We start from the raw sequence: 16,848 nt of genomic DNA, 5'->3' as shown, positions 1-16,848 counted from the left end.
GTAGCGTACGACATTAACAGACGGACGGACGGACAGACGGACGGACGGACGGACAGACGCGGGGTATACCATAATACGTCCCGTCATAGACGGGCGTATAATGATTTCCAATGAGCCAAAGTAGGTGCGACCGTTAAACAGAACAGCCACATCGCTTAGTTTCGATCACCCCATCGCGCCATAGTATTTCATTGGCTGCTACAACCTGACGACTGTGACGCACATTGCTACTCACGGCACGGTCGCTTGCAATACACAAACACATTGATAGTTGTGTCGTTCAGTATTTTAAGAAAATTCATAACACTGCAACTACATTTATATATAAAAATAAAATACCTGTGTAGAAGGAAATGGAAATATTACATCGACGATTGTCGCTGTTATTCGTTGGATTCTGTTTATTCGGACTCGGTAAGTAAAATTTCTGATAATTTAGATAAATCGAGTGACATGCCGGCCGGCAAACGATTTTTTAGGTCAACACAACGGAATGTCACTGTTTTCAAGTTTTGAGTTTTTTCACCGACCTAATTTATATCAATTGGTGTTTGTATTGCTTCGTTCTGCTGTTTTATTAATCAACAAGGTATATTGTTCTTTATCAATTCTATGAATATCGGTCGAAAGTTGTACTGCAAATTAAAAATTTACGGTCGAGTGGTTATTTGATTTGTTTTAGTTTCAGTGTACCTTTATGATTAAATATATATATATAATGTGTTATTACTTGTTTACAGTAAAATTAGAAGAAACTTGCAGCTATGGACAAATGGCTTGTGCATCGGGGGATAAATGTGTGCCGCTTAGTTGGAAATGTGATGGGGATGCTGATTGTCCTGACGTCTCGGATGAATTGAATTGTCGTACGTTATCTTCTCTATGTTATAATAACTTTTCATATTAACTTTCTATCATTTGAAAGTTATGAAAGAAAACATGCGAACTTAAAAGGGGGTGTGGTTATGGAATGTCGATACACTGGAAAACCGGGTCACGAAAAAACGTCAACTTTAATTTGATTGGCTGAGTAAGGAATGGTCTGACAAAATAGACCAATAGAAATGCGTATTTCGTTAACCTTGGTATGCGGTTTCTAATTCAACAATGTTGGTAGGGAATGATGATGAAATATTGAGTTGGATGTTATCTGAGGCGTTGATCTCTTATGTTAATAACTTTGGCACCGAACATTTAGTACATTATTGAAACATATTTAGTACATTATTGAAACTAATATTTAGTACATTATTGAAACTTAATAAAGTTTTATTATAAACAAAGTACAAAATAACCAGCACAATTGTAATGTAGCTGAAAATGAAATAATTCGCGTTCAGAATAAATCCAAGAGTCTGCCAAAGCAAAAAATTGAATATCAAAAGACTATGGCGGCAATTTATATTGACTAAATTGTAACGCATGCATATAATCATATTTGGATTCTTAATGTATTAGATTATGATACATTTTCTTATTAAAGTTATTTTTTAAATGAAATGACATGTAATTGTTAGATGACACAATATAGTTACGGTAAGCATGCATAGTAAAAGCATTGTAATTATTTGTTGATAACATTTAGTGCTTAATTATACAAAATCTTAAAAAAAGTGGCCCTACTAAAACCGTAAAATATAATGCAACAACAAAAATAATACTTTATTGGATTTTTTAATTTTCTGATTTAAGATATTTACATTTTTAAAGATAGAATTGTGTATAGTTATTATTTGTATTAAAAGGAATATTGATTGCCAATGTGTCGAGATGTTTCTCAACCAAAGTAACATTGATACGCCCTAAAATATTTAAGGTCATTGTGACCTCATGGATGTTTAATTAGAAAAGAAAACCACTCTATAGAATCATAATTTTAATAAACATTATTAATAAACAAAATTATATTAATCTATTTGCTTCTTCTTTTGCCTTTAAAGTAAAAAAAAATAAAACTTCTTGATTCTACAAGACATAATTGTTACTTGCAGCTGCTCAGACTTGTGCACAATCAGAATTTGCCTGTGGAACTAATGGCACCTGCATACCAACTAAGTGGAGATGTGACAAAGAATTAGATTGTGAGCACGGAGAAGATGAAAAGAATTGTGAAGGTAAACAATTCATGGAAATCTCAATGCTTGCTTTGAAACTTAAGTTAAAATGCAATAATAAATAATTGCAAGGTCAATTACACATTGGTAGGATTTTTTTTAAATAAATTAATAAATATACATTAAAGTGTGTCTATATTCATATGTTATTGAAATCTTTTGTATGTTTTTCCATTTGCAGCATTGCAGTCAGTTTGTACTCCAAAACAGTTCTTTTGTGCAGCAGATAAAGAGTGCATTGATAATGACTGGAAATGCGATGAGGTGGACGACTGCTCAGATGGAAGTGATGAAAGCAATTGCACTGTCAGTAAGTACTCCTATATTTGGTACGGGTTGCAAAAACTAATAGGATAATGTGAATGCACAATTATTTTTAAAATGTAACAATGCAAATTAGCAGCATTAGGGCAAAGTCTCACTCCTAGGGGAATGGGGCAGGTGACCTTTGAAAGGCTGAATGCTTAAACTTGTTACCTTGGCAGATAGAATTAAATTATATATTTTCATTTACTTAAAATGAGGAAATCAATATTTAAGAAAAGAGTATAGCAAAGAAACTACTGTTGGAGCATCATGAAACTGGTGAAACACATAAGCACACTCTACTTTTGATACATATATGCTTTTCACAATTGTTAACACTTGTTAAAATTTTGTTAAATGAATTATGTTGTCTAATGAAAATATTGCTTAACAGTTGACCGACATTGTGGTGAGGCCATGTTCACCTGCGTCAATGGGCAGTGTATCTCCAAGGAATGGCATTGTGACGGAGATGCTGATTGTCTTGACGGTTCTGATGAACAAGAGTGTGATGGTATTTGAACATTAATATTATTGTATATTTAAATCTGGCAACATTCAGACCCATTCCATTATTAATATCAATATTGAAACTGTATGATCCGACCATAGTCTAACAGGATACTTGGATTGATACTTGATCACTAAATAATAAAATATAGAACTCTTGTAAATTGTACAAGTATTTATCAAGTAACATTATTAAATGAATATTCTCATCAATGTCATTTATTTGTCAAAAACATCTCTGGCTTATTTATTTGTGGTTTCAATCCTTTGTGTGAAAATTCCATATAATTATTTATTGACTGACTGATTGACAATAAATAGAAAACTTGATTTTTTATTAATCAAGTAATCACTTCATGTAGTATGAATGAAGTAAACTATTATATTAAAATTATTTTTTAAGCCAAATCATGCGGCGCTGAGCAATTCAAATGTACTGACGGCAGTCGCTGTATTGACCATTCATGGCGCTGTGATGGCGACTTTGACTGCTCAGACCACAGTGATGAGAATAACTGCACAGGCTCGGAGCCCACTAGTACAGGTACAGAACAGTGTGAAACCACTGAGTTCAAGTGTGTCAACTCTGGCGAGTGCATCCACAAGTCCTGGCAATGTGACGGTGATCCAGACTGTACTGACAGCTCAGACGAAGGAAAGGAATCAAAATGTAAGGATATCTTATTGAACCGAGGCAACTGTTTTGCAATTTTGTTGAATCAAATTTGTAATGGAATTGTTTTAATTATTTTCTTCAAATTAACCTATTGTAATCTCGATTTTTAATGTGGGTATAACTTTCCTAGGTGTTTTTTAATTGTAAGTTAACCACGTGTTCACTGTATTGTTGCAGGTGTTTACAATTGCACTGAGAACCAGTTCAAGTGTTCCAACAATGTGTGCATTGCCAAGACCTTGCATTGCGACCACAACAATGACTGTATGGATGGGTCAGACGAAAATAACTGCTCAACAGGTATGTGAACTCGTCTACTCCTCTAACTTACTATGCTTGAAGAATTTTGATTGGTTGCTAGAGTTTTTGTGTCTGTGTTGAATGAGTGCTTGTGTATCAATCTGGATCATTTGTTTTTAGTGTGGAAGCAAACCTGTGAGGTGAGTGGTGGCTTTGACTGTTACCAGGACGGAACTAAGTGCATCAGCATGGACCAAGTCTGTGACCACATCAGTCACTGCATGCATGGAGAAGACGAGACCATGGCAGTCTGCAAAAGTATGTTAACTGCTTGATCACGTTCGTACAATATACCATGTTTTTTTGCTTAAAAGCTTTCATGCATCTTGGAAAACACTGTCCGAGCACTTCATGCTTTTCACACATCTCATTAAAAAAAACTTGCCAAACACATCATGTCATTAATGTATAATACAGGCACAATGCTTTGCCAAAACCAACATATATATATAAAGTATTTCTGTTTTGTTCAGCCCATCTTGGAAATGGAACTGGTATGTTTTTGCACTGTGACATATCATTTGTAGATCTCAGTGTCTGACATGTATTGTGATATTCTACTGATTCCTTTCAATATTGCATGCCATTTTTCTCTTTTTATTTTGAATTTGGCTCACAGCTTAAGTAAAAAAGTATTATCAGTGCAATTTATTTAAGTATTTCACCTGAAGTTTATGTTAAGACCTTTTATATGTATATTTTGAACATTCATCTCCATTACAACATGATTGTACATAGGGCTGTAACGATACATTCGAATTACTGGAATATGGCTGTGGACGAATCGTATTCGTTATGCGCCACCTTCCGAACCGAATATTTGACAAATACAAACAACATGGTTTCGAGTTTGAAAGTATAATCATCGTATATTACCTTACAAATGAAGGTTCACTGACCAGTTGAATGTTATTGTTTACATTCGGGATTTTCCGCGCATGCGCACTCACTGGTTGGCAAAAAACACTGGTTCCAGTAACGTAAAACATGTATAAAGGGCTCTTGTTTAGTCAATAAATTGGTAATATGACTGAAATAAACATTAAAACTCTTAAAATGTAGTGCAATTATATCATATTTAGTACCAAATAGATGTATATACACAAATCAAAGCAAATTTTCTCGTCATAAAAATACGATGTAGTTATAAGTATAGAGTAAACGTGATCTGAAGACTAAAAACTGACAATTCCACAAAACAAAACAATAAATTAGCCGTATTCTTTCTGATAGTAAGAATTAAATAAATTATATTTCAACAATAATAAAAATGTATTAATTTCATTATAATTGTAAGTCGTGTGGATAGTGTTATTTATCATCTGCGGTCGATAGTGTGCATTTAATATAAAACAAAGCCCTAAAAAGTGTATTACATTACAATTTTTATTAGCTCATCTATTTTTTGAAAAAAAATTATGAGCTATTGTCATCACCTTGGCGTTGGCGTTGGCGTCCGGTTAAGTTTTGCGTTAAGGTCCACTTTTCTCAGAAAGTATCAATGCTATTGCATTCAAACTTGGTACACTTACTAACTCTCATGAGGGGACTGGGCAGGCAAAGTTAGATAACTCTGGCGTGCATTTTGACAGAATTATGTGCCTTTTTTATACTTAGAAAATTGAAAATTTTGGTTAAGTTATGCGTTTAGGTCCACTTTTCTCAGAAAGTATCAATGCTATGGCATTCAAACTTTTTACACTTACTTACTACCATGAGGGGACTGGGCAGGCAAAGTTAGATAACTCTGGCGTGCATTTTGACAGAATTATGTGCCCTTTTTATACTTAGAAAATTGAAAATTTGGTTAAGTTTTGTGTTTAAGTCCACTTTATTCCTATAGTATCAAAGCTATTGCTTTCATACTTGCAACACTTATTAACTATCATAAGGGGACTGTGCAGGCAAAGTAATGTAACTCTGACTGGCATTTTGACAGAATTATGTGCCCTTTTTATACTTAGAAAATTGAAAATTTGGTTAAGTTTTGTGTTTTGGTCCACTTTACCCCTAAAGTATCATAGATGTTGCTTTCATACTTGGAACACTCGCAAACTATCATAAGGGTACAGTAAAAGGACAAGTTGCAAAACTCTGGTTGTCATTTTTACGGGATTATGGCCCTTTTTTGACTTAGTAACTTTGAATATATGGTTAAATTTTGTGTTTCGATCCACTTTACTTCTTAAGTATCAAGGCTATTGCTTTCAAACTTCAAATACTTTCATGCTATCATGAGGTTACTGTACCTGGCAAGTTGAATTTTACCTTGACCTTTGAATGACCTTGACTCTCAAGGTCAAATTATTAAATTTTGCTAAAATTGCCATAACTTCTTTATTTATGATTCGATTTGATTGATACTTTGACAAAACTACTCTTACCTGACATACCACATTAGACTCCACCCAAACCATCCCCTGTGCCCCCCCCCCACTCCCCCCCGAATCCCCCTCCTATTTTTTTTTTTTTTTTTTTTTTAAAGATCATCTCACAAATTACCACCACACCCTCACACTATACCCCCCCCCCCCGACCCCACCCACCCCAATTTTTTTTTAACGGTTAAAAAAGAACTATTTATGTTAATTATTTTATGTTTAAAATACCGTCCAACCATCGCACCCAAGAATCCCCCCCCCCCCACCCCCACCCCCCCTCCCCCCACCCGAATTCCCCCCCCCCCTTAATTTATTTTTATTTTTTTAAAGATCATCTCATAAATTACCACCACACCCTCACACTATACCCCCCCCCCCCCACCTCACCCCCAAATTTTTATTTTTTTTTGAAACTGTTAAAAAACACAAATATTTATTTTTATTATTTTATGTTTGAAATACCGTCCAACCATCGCACCCAAGAATCCCCCCCCCCCCCCCTCCCCCCACCCGAATCCCCCCCTAATTATTTTTTTTTTTTTTTTTTTTAAGATCATCTCACAAATTACCTTCACACCCTCACACTTTACCCCCCCCCCCCCCCCCCCCCCCACCCCCCCCCCCCCATTTTTAGCTCATCTATTTTTTGAAAAAAAATTATGAGCTATTGTCATCACCTTGGCGTCGGCGTCGGCGTCAGGTTAAGTTTTGCGTTTAGGTCCACTTTTCTCAGAAAGTATCAATGCTATTGCATTCAAACTTGGTACACTTACTTACTATCATCGCACCCAAGAATACCCCCCCCCCCCCCGAATTTTTTTTTTTTCTTCATTTTTTTCGCATTTTTGGAAGATAATGTAATAAATGTCCACATCCCCACACTTTACATCCCTCTTCACTCCACCCCTCCCTCCTTTGTGATTGAAAATGAGAGTCCCTTCACCTTTAAAAAGAAAATAGATGAGCGGTCTGCACCCGCAAGGCGGTGCTCTTGTTAAATATTGTGGTGATTTTCTTTTAGATTAAATGACAATATTAATACAATTAGCATGCAAACGGAAAAACCCTGCATTTAAATGTTCTCCTTATTCTGGCGTTTTTCATCATGTTTACCCCACCCACTATGTTACACAGTGATATTATCAACAAAAATGATGGGCACCGGTTAAATATTTACGACATTGAATTGAAAAATCTTTCGATTGTTGTTTAATGTTTATTTAGGTAAATACGAGTGATTTGATGCTCAAACATGCACACAAAGGATTAGCAGATGGAATTTCTTTTTTGTTTATCTTTACGACAATGATTGTGCAACTTACCAACAAACATGGAACCTAGCATGTCAAGTTCCTAATTGTTCTACTCAAGGATTTTATTGGTACTAGTAATGTTTGTTTTTTTAAACTGTGTTAAAAGTTTAAGCAGTTCTGGTCAGTGTTTTGTTATTTCAGAGTGTTGTATTGCATATTTTCAGTATGCAATGATACTCAATTAATCAAATTGACAAATGCTCATAGTTTCATACTATATAATGTTATGTCAAGTTGTCAGTATTACTTTCGTTCATTGAAATTCATATTCGCGAATAAATATTCGTATTCGCCACCCTGTATTCGTGATACGTATCGTATTCGTCTCCTAGTGTATTCGTTACAGCCCTAATTGTATATATAAAAAAACATAACGGATTTGGTCAGTTAGGTCAGTTATATATATATATATATATATATATATATATATATATATATATATATATATACTTGAGTATCATATACCATCAATATAAATATCCATACAAGTTATGTAGGTATACACTAACAATACTATCAGTATCTCTATTACATTTATGTCCTTATACTTAATATAGTAAAGAAAAAAAGAAAGGTACACACATTTTTTTGGTACTTTTTGAATAATAAAAGGAGGGTTTTTTGCTCACAGGCTCCTGCTTATTTGTATCCCTGAATTGTGTCAGAAATTTACTGTATTATTATTTTATTGGAATGTTCTATGAAGATTTAAATTGTGTGGTTTAAAACTAATAATCTTATGTTTACAATTTATAAGTTGGTAAAATCAATTGTTGGTGTACCTGGTAAATCTTGTCTGATGATTTTCTAGTGATGTCCCTTTTTATGTCCCCCACTATAGTAGTGGGGGACATATTGTTTTTGCCCTGTCTGTTGGTCTGTCTGTTTGCGCCAACTTTAACATTTTGCAATAACTTTTGCTATATTGAAAATAGCAACTTCATATTTGGCATGCATGTGTATCTCATGAAGCTGCACATTTTGAGTGGTGAAAGGTCAAGGTCATCCTTCAAGGTCAGAGGTCAAATATATGTGGCCAAAATTGCTCATTTTATGAATACTTTTGCAATATTGAAGATAGCAACTTGATATTTGGCATGCATGTGTATCTCATGGAGCTGCACATTTTGAGTGGTGAAAGGTCAAGGTCATTCTTCAAGGTCAGAGGTCAAATATATGTGGCCCAAATCGCTTATTTTATAAATACTTTTGCAATATTGAAGATAGCAACTTGATATTTGGCATGCATGTGCATCTCATGGAGCTGCACATTTTGAGTGGTGAAAGGTCAAGGTCATCCTTCAAGGTCAGAGGTCAAATATATGTGGCCCAAATCGCTTATTTTATGAATACTTTTGCAATATTGAAGATAGAAACTTGATATTTGGCATGCATGTGTATCTCATGGAGCTGCACTTTTTGAGTGGTGAAAGGTCAAGGTCATCCTTCACAAGGTCAAGGTCATCATACAAGGTCAAACATCATATAGGGGGACATTGTGTTTCACATACACATCTTGTTCCTCTCAGCTTTTACTTTAACTTCTAGTCTTGCATGTACATTGTGGATTATGATGTAATGTATTTAATTTTGATTGTAATGGACACGTGTAACAACTCAAATGAAAACAAAGCATCCGCGAGCTTTCTGGTTTAACATTGATATAAAAAATAATAGTAAAACTTGTTTTATTTTTGCACAAAATCATGAAAATGAATCGCTCACCTATGCGGTACTGAAAATCTCGTCAAGAGTTTTCCAGTGCAGGATCATGCTTTTGCCAACTTTGATCACCGGCACACTGCGTTATATAACCTCCAATATTTCTGTTTCCAGAGAAGGACCCATGCAGCCACACACAGTGCGGAAATCATGCCAGGTGCATTACAAAGCCGCTGCCCAACCGCCAGTTCAATGCAAGCTGTGAGTGCCTTTCCGGCTACCAGATGCATGAAGGATTGTGCAAGGATATTGACGAGTGTCAACAAGAGGGAACATGTTCCCAGATTTGTACAAACACTCATGGTGGATTCCACTGTGACTGCTATGCGGGATATGTGAAGGAGAAACTTACCCAGTGTAGAGCAGAAGGTAAATGTTTAAAACAGCTAATAGATGCTTATTATTTTGTTATCGTCACAGTAAGTTAAAAGTGTCAAAGCTATGAAAAGATATAAGTACCAAAATGTGCATCACAATTTTTATCTTTGTTTAAAGCCTTTACTGTATTCACTATATAGTTCTTTTTGTTGCAGAGACTCCCTGGTTGATCTTTGCCAACCGGAGAGATATAAGACGACTCCGCGCTGACTCCACGTTCATGGACATTGTAGTAGATAGCACTCAAAACAGCATCGGCATTGACTTTGACCATGAAGATAAACTTCTGTTCTGGACAGATGGTGCCGAAGATACCATCAAGAAGTAAGATTACACTTTTATTTCAAATAGTGCATCATTATTCTCAGAAATGTACTGTGCCTTTGTAAAAAAAAAACATTTTAACTGTACAACCATGAGGGATGCATTCTTTCACTAATGTGTTGATGTGGCATCAGGGATTTTACATCATTACTAAACATTGGTCCTCAAAAATTGTGAATTTTGTCCCCAAAACAGAAATTTTGTCTCATAAACTTAAGGCTCGACCCATCCACAACTGTTGAAAAATAGTACTGTAAATAATGTACGAACATCTATCACCTGTTTCAGAGCCACTATCAAGGATGGCAAGGACACATTCACTATAAATTCACCTACGAATATTGTCCATGAGGACGAGGGAGTATTCTCGTCAGAAGGGGTTGCAGCAGACTGGCTCTTTAAGCGTATCTACTGGACAGAGTTCAAGTCTGATAGAATCATGGTGGTTGACTACGATGGGAAAAACAAACACATTGTGATTCAGGACAACTTGAGTGATCCCAGAGCCATTGCTGTTGATCCAGAATATGGGTAAGTTGAGTTTGTTGATTGAACTTTGTGGTGTATGAACCTTATATGTAATTCCAAACAAATTTAGATTTTTCTGAGATCAAAATCTGTTTTTTGTTGACCGTTATTATTCCTTGTTCTCATTCAGAAACATGTACTGGACCGACTGGAGCACTAATGCCAGGATTGAGATGTGTGGCATGAATGGTGTGTGTCCTGACCGCGCTAGCACTGCCCTCACCAAGGTTGAAAACCACCAGATGGGCTGGCCAAACGGAATAACTATTGGTAGGCTTTGATCTGTACTTCATTAATACGTCATCTGTTACCAGCATGTATGATGTCCATTTCTTTTCTGATAGAATTTAATTGAGCAATTTTGTCAACTGATGTTAGTGTAGAATACAAATTGAAGAAATATGTTTTACTCTTGACGATACAAGTGGAAGCTATTTCATTTCTTACAGATTACGTGAGCAGGAAGGTCTACTGGATTGATTCCAAGCTCCACAAGATCGGTGTGGCCGACATGAACCTGAAGAACGCTAGGTTTATGTTTGAAGACGCCAAGGAAATTCAGAAGCCATTTGCCATCTCTGTATTTGAGGACTCTGTCTACTGGACAGACTGGAGCACTAACTCGATCCGCTCCGTACACAAAATGACTGGCCAGTCCCCTCGCACCCTCAACATCGGCTCCTACTCTGTGATGGACATCAAGGTCTACCACCCTCTCAAGCAGAATACTAGTGAGTACTAAGAAGATGCAGTTTTACTGCACAATATTGTAACTAGAAATGGCGCGGCAGAGGCCAACGCGTATTCCCACGCCGCATGTTTGACCCAGGGGCGCCCCAGGGTTGGTAATGGGGCCATGCATAGTTGAGATTGACCGTTTTGTCATAAGAGAAGTTCAGTATCAATTAGAAGTGAATCGGTGTAGAAATAAAGATATTATAGTAAAAGACAATTTTGGGCGGGTGTGGCCTATTATGGGCGGGGCGCCCCAGGGTTGGTAATGGGGCCATGCATATTGAGATTGACCGTATTGTCATAAGAGATGTTCAGTATCAATTTGAAGTAAATCGGTGTAGAAATGAAGAAATAGTAAAAGGCAATTCTGGGTGGGCGTGGCCTATGTGGGCGGGGCGCCCCAGGGTTGGTAATGGCGCCATGCATTGTTGAGATTGACTGTATAGTCATAAAAGAGGTTCAATATCAATTTGAAGTAAATCGGTGTAGAAATTAAGACATAGTAAAAGGCAATTTTGGGTGGGCGTGGCGCCCCAGGGTTGGTAATGGGGCCATGCATAGTTGAGATTAACTGTATTGTCATAAGAGAGGTTCAGTGTCAATATGAAGTGAATCGGTGTAGAAATGAAGAAATTATAGTAAAAGGCAATTTTGGGTGGGCGGGGCGCCCCAGGGTTGGTAATGGGGCCATGCATAGCTGAGATGGACCGTATTGTCATAAGAGAGGTTCAGTATCAATTTGAAGTGAATCGGTGTAGAAATGAAGAAATTATAGTAAAAGGCAATTTTGGGTGGGGGTGGCCTATGTGGCCGGGGCGACCCAGGGTTGGTAATGGGGCCATGCATAGTTGAGATTGACCGTATTGTCATAAGAGAGGCTCAGTATCAATTTGAAGTAAATCGGTGCAGAAATGAAGAAGTTCATGTAAAATAACATAAAAAAATGAGTGAAAATCTCTGACTTGGCCCCGCCCCAACCCTCATAACTTTTGACCCAGGGGTCAGATCAAAATTCCGTCACTGTCACTGTCGCACATATGCTCATAGCTACCATGTATGTACGTTTCAAGGTTCTAGTGCTAATAGTGTAGGAGGAGCAGGTGGACAGGACGGACGGACAGACGCACATCAATGCAATATCCCCACTTTTTCTCTGTGGGGATAAAAAAGACACTGTTTATCAAGCAAAATGTCAGAAAATAAACACAAATTCTTAAATGTGGCTATCTTACACTTAGGTCATAAATTAATTCATTATTAATAATTATTGTAGAAAAAAAAAATATTTCAAAAGGTTACATCAGCTATTATTTATAAAACTATTTTGAACATAATAGAAAAACCTTTACGTTAATATTTATTTGCTCTATTTTACAGCTCATCTGAAGACATTCAAGACCCTGTGTGACCAGTTGTCCTGTGATGGCATGTGTTTCCCAACACCCCGCAACACTAGCCAGCCAATGGCAGTGGAATGCATCAAGAGCTGCAACGATGTAAACAAGACTCTGGCCAAGGATTGCACCCATGTGACCGCTGCCCCCGTGCCCCCCACCACGCCCCCCACTGCAAAACCGACAGTGGTGTCAACAACCCAGAAGCCAGGCTACTCTATCATAACCACCACCCAGGCACCTAAGAATGAATCAACAGAGTCGGCTAGTGGAAGTGGGGATCAGTCAGCGCAGTCAATGGGCCGCATTACGATCATAGTTGGCGCTATAGTGGCTTCACTGATAATTGTAGCTTTTCTTGTGAGTACACTGTTCTTCAATTAAAAAAAATCTCGTGTTTTCTTTAGAACTTGTTTAAATTGAATATTTTCTTAACATAACAAAAAGTGTATGGTTTTGGGTGAGCTCTAAATTATACCAATGTTTTCAATTATAGTTTTATTTATTGTATAAAGAGTTCCAATCTTTATGTTTGCATTTTAACCATTATCAGGTTGGCTTCGTGGTATGCCGACGCTATAAGGCAAACAACAAGAAGACCTTGAACTTTGACAACCCTGTATATAGAAGAACCACCTTAAACAAAGACGAATCTTGTCATATAACACGAGAACCTGTAAGAAACTTTAAAATTTGTTTTCAATTTAGCATTGAAGTGCCTTGCTTATGATTATGTATGCGGTAATTACACATATTTCTAACAAGATGTACATACCAAACAAAATTTGCTTATACTATGTTCCCACATTTGTAATTTCTGGAAATATTATAATTATGGTCCCTCTGCTTTTACCATATTGGCATTTAAATGCTTATATAGCCATTTTGCATACATTTGAAGTCTTCTGATGATTATTTGTTCTTTAAAGCGAGATTATACGATTTTTTAGAAATGTTAAATTGTTATATATTGATAAAATATGTTGCAATAACACAAAATAGGCTAGAAAAATTATACATTGAAGACAAATTTCATAAAATGCAGCAAAGACAAATTAGCGCCCCGAGCCGATTGTGACGAAGATATTTCGTACATATTTTCCTACAATAACCGAAGCATTCGTCTGTTTAGTTAGTGTTCGTGTGTCGTTTGAATAGATATCTTTGCAGAAATTTAAAATAAACCGTTAAACTAAATTTAGGTTCACATCGTTGATGCGTGATGTACATGCTGGCGAATTCGACTGTACAGCCTTTTTCGATTTCAGAAATAAATATCTGGCTTATTTCGCATTTTTCGACACATGTTCTTCTTAACTTGTATTTTAATTATCCTCCGCCATATGCTGAGGGATATTGTTTTGGCGTTGTCCGTCATTCCGTCCGTCCGTCCGGAGCCATATCTTGGAAGTGCTTTGGCAGATTTCATTGAAACTTGGTATGAATATATATATGGATAAGAGGATGATGCACGCCAAATGGCATTGTAAACCATCTGTTAATAACAGAGTTATGGCCCTTTGTATCTTGAAAAAAATGCTTTTTTGTGTCCCCAGAGCCATATCTTGGAAGTGCTTTGGCGGATTTTCATTGAAACTTGGTATGAGTGTCCAGAAACATATTGGCGGGGGATATCAATTCAATGAATTTGCTTGTTTATATTGAAATATTTGTTTAATTAGTTTTTACACGTTTTATATAAATTAATAAATATTTGACAAAATCGTATAATCTCGCTTTAAGCAAACATAGATAAATTTTGTATGAAAATAATAACATATTTTCAAGATGTTTATGCAGCTAGCAATGATCATTTATATAAATTGCAGGAGATGGAAACACTCGCAGACCATGAGGCAGTTTGATTTGATAGCATTTAGAAACTGAACAAATCTACGGTCCATTGCTCATTTAGTCAACACATTCTTCACGATACTCCCAAAGAGACAGTCTAGAAACACCTCCAGCTAGAACAATAACTTTGGTGGTCATGTAGTTATTGTGCTTGTGTTTTATTTTCCAATTCATAGGGAGATAATGTTGTGATAATATGAAGTCGGCCTCTTTCCACTTCACAAAAGTTCCAAACGGTGTAGATTTCGGTTCAGTGGCCGTCAATAGCCATCACACTGTTGTGTGATGTCGCGAAAAGGACAAAAGACTAACCACTGTGACCCTCATTGAGGCTCTGGGTCATTGTGATGATAGTGGACATGATGGACCCATGTGTCTGTATGAACATACAAGGACTTGGGAGGTTTGTGGTTAGAACTGGACATCGCACATTGCCTGGACAATTTGCGGATAAGTGTAGGCTGTTATTGTTGTGTTAGCTGAACATTCCTGTGGAGTTTCGTTTTCTCGTGCCAAGCAACTTGCAAATATTTGAATCCATGTGATAGTCTCATCGGCTCACCATTCTTATTTATATAGTGGTTCTGATATTGAAACCGTAAAGATTTGCTCTAGACTTCTACTGACAATACTGTTGTTTCTGTGTGCAATCATGTTATTTTCTGTTTGTTTGCTTTATAGAAGAAACAGAAATCAGTTAAAATGCACATAATCAGACATTGCGCAAAGTTTTAGCAAGGTCTTTATCACAATACCGGTATTATTAAATATGTGCTGCTTGTGTTTGTGTAATTTATCATATGTATTGTTAAACGAAATGGTGATAATTAACTGCCATTCCGTGTTGTTATTCCCAATTTGGGAACTTTGTGTGAGTGTTACCCAAATGAATGTTTGAAAAACATCCTTGTTCTTATAGTATGGCTTTGTAGTTCAAAAAAGTAGCAGACTTCTGCCTATGTTTTCTTGAAGTGAAATTGACAACACCAGGTTGAAGTAATTGCAATGGGATATTGGTGCTTATCACATACATAGCTTGGTCATAGAATTTATTTATAATGTGTAGTAAGTGATGCTGTTGTGTGTTGCACTTAAGCATAATACTGCCTGGATCGTCTAAAAATGTATCTTCATTTATGTTGATAATTATCATTTGTTATTTTGTTCGAGTCATAAGATAATGGCCATTTTCCATGTAAAAACCCAATCAAATTGTTATGATTACATGTAACTTGTTTACAATAGGTCAATTATTATACTTTGTATTGGTCTTCAGTTTCTGATGTATGTTTGTCAGCTATAATTGATTTTGTAATTGAGTACATTCTACTTATACTTACTATACTTATAGAACTATCAATTGCTTGGTTGCGAAGAAATATTTCATAATGTATCACATATTCATAGTAATTTGTATGATGATCTATATCATTAACATTTTGTTTCTGACAGCTGTGTTTAAAGGTCTGCATATATTCACTCGCGTATTAATTATAATTTATATCTACAGCTTACCTAAGTCGAATAGTTATAAAAATATCAGAGAATCTCTCTTTATTATACGTTGAAGATTTATTTTGTTTTCATTACTTTTGTATTTTTGTTACTTTACTCGCTATCTTGTTTTTGTACATAGTCTGTAAATAGTGTACATAAAATGTCTTGTTACCAAATCGACTACAAGTCTTCGTTTGTTTGAAAGCGCTAGAAAATTTGACTGAAAGTTATATATGCCGTGAAAAATGGTACATAGATATGGTGCATATATGTAGATATGAAAATAGTGCTTGGGAGTTTGCTGATGTTAATCAACTTGTCACAAGCCTGAAGGTCACAAAATAATAATAATAAAACGATGGGTCTAAAATAAAGTAAATTCAGCTTCAACATGTGGATTATATTGTTAAATCTGTTTTACTTTACTAAAATCCATTTTTGTGATGTACAAGCTCACAGTGATACTTTGGTCATCGTCAGCAAATAAATTATTTATTGTTTATAAATGTGTAAGTGCGAATGTTATTAAATGTCTATGTGTTTTGAAAATCAGTGCTACTTTTAATATGACCATACAATTAAAATTGAACAATGATACTCTAGTTTGTTATATTTTATGAATAAGGGCTAGGTTTCGAAAGCATGGACAAAGAATGTGCAATATACTGCGCATACAGGCTTTCCAGCTTTCCTAGTTTTCCTAGTATTTTAAATAAGCTCCTAGTTTTTCCTAGTTTTGTCTAAAACCTAGTAATTCCTAGTTTTTCATTAATTTGGCACTTTTTGGGATAATGTAAAACTGTCTTTTAATGTGTT

The 16,848-nt window shown here is 35.9% G+C and overlaps 1 protein-coding gene across 2 annotated transcripts; it reads left to right on the top strand.

The window, feature by feature from the left end:
• The first annotated feature begins 208 nt into the window (after positions 1-208).
• LOC127879961 (very low-density lipoprotein receptor-like) lies at positions 209-16,627 on the top strand. Of its 2 annotated transcripts, XM_052427107.1 has the most exons (17): positions 209-414; positions 741-866; positions 1,992-2,114; positions 2,296-2,424; positions 2,815-2,934; positions 3,334-3,600; positions 3,784-3,906; positions 4,027-4,164; positions 4,380-4,400; positions 9,437-9,691; positions 9,856-10,024; positions 10,313-10,555; positions 10,683-10,822; positions 11,002-11,283; positions 12,665-13,041; positions 13,235-13,357; positions 14,511-16,627. In XM_052427107.1, the coding sequence occupies exons 1-17, from the start codon at positions 354-356 to the stop codon at positions 14,544-14,546; spliced, it is 2,733 nt and encodes a 910-aa protein (XP_052283067.1). In that variant the 5' UTR covers positions 209-353; the 3' UTR covers positions 14,547-16,627. The 2 variants fall into 2 exon arrangements, with proteins under 2 accessions (XP_052283067.1, XP_052283068.1); XM_052427108.1 differs by lacking the exon at positions 4,380-4,400 and having other exon boundaries at positions 210-414.
• The last annotated feature ends 221 nt before the right edge of the window (positions 16,628-16,848 follow it).

Source organism: Dreissena polymorpha, chromosome 4, assembly GCF_020536995.1.
Source record: "Dreissena polymorpha isolate Duluth1 chromosome 4, UMN_Dpol_1.0, whole genome shotgun sequence".
Classification (NCBI taxonomy): Eukaryota; Metazoa; Mollusca; class Bivalvia; order Myida; family Dreissenidae; genus Dreissena; species Dreissena polymorpha.
Note: the sequence above shows the minus strand (reverse complement) of the source record. Positions and strands in the feature narration are given on the sequence as shown.

Bases quoted from the DNA above. Each gene is read 5' to 3' on its own strand.
- LOC127879961 (XM_052427107.1), top strand. From the start codon at position 354: ATGGAAATATTACATCGACGATTGTCGCTGTTATTCGTTGGATTCTGT. The intron at 2,115-2,295 runs GTAAACAATTCA...TTCCATTTGCAG, and splicing joins AGATGAAAAGAATTGTGAAG to CATTGCAGTCAGTTTGTACT. The intron at 11,284-12,664 runs GTGAGTACTAAG...TCTATTTTACAG, and splicing joins CCCTCTCAAGCAGAATACTA to CTCATCTGAAGACATTCAAG.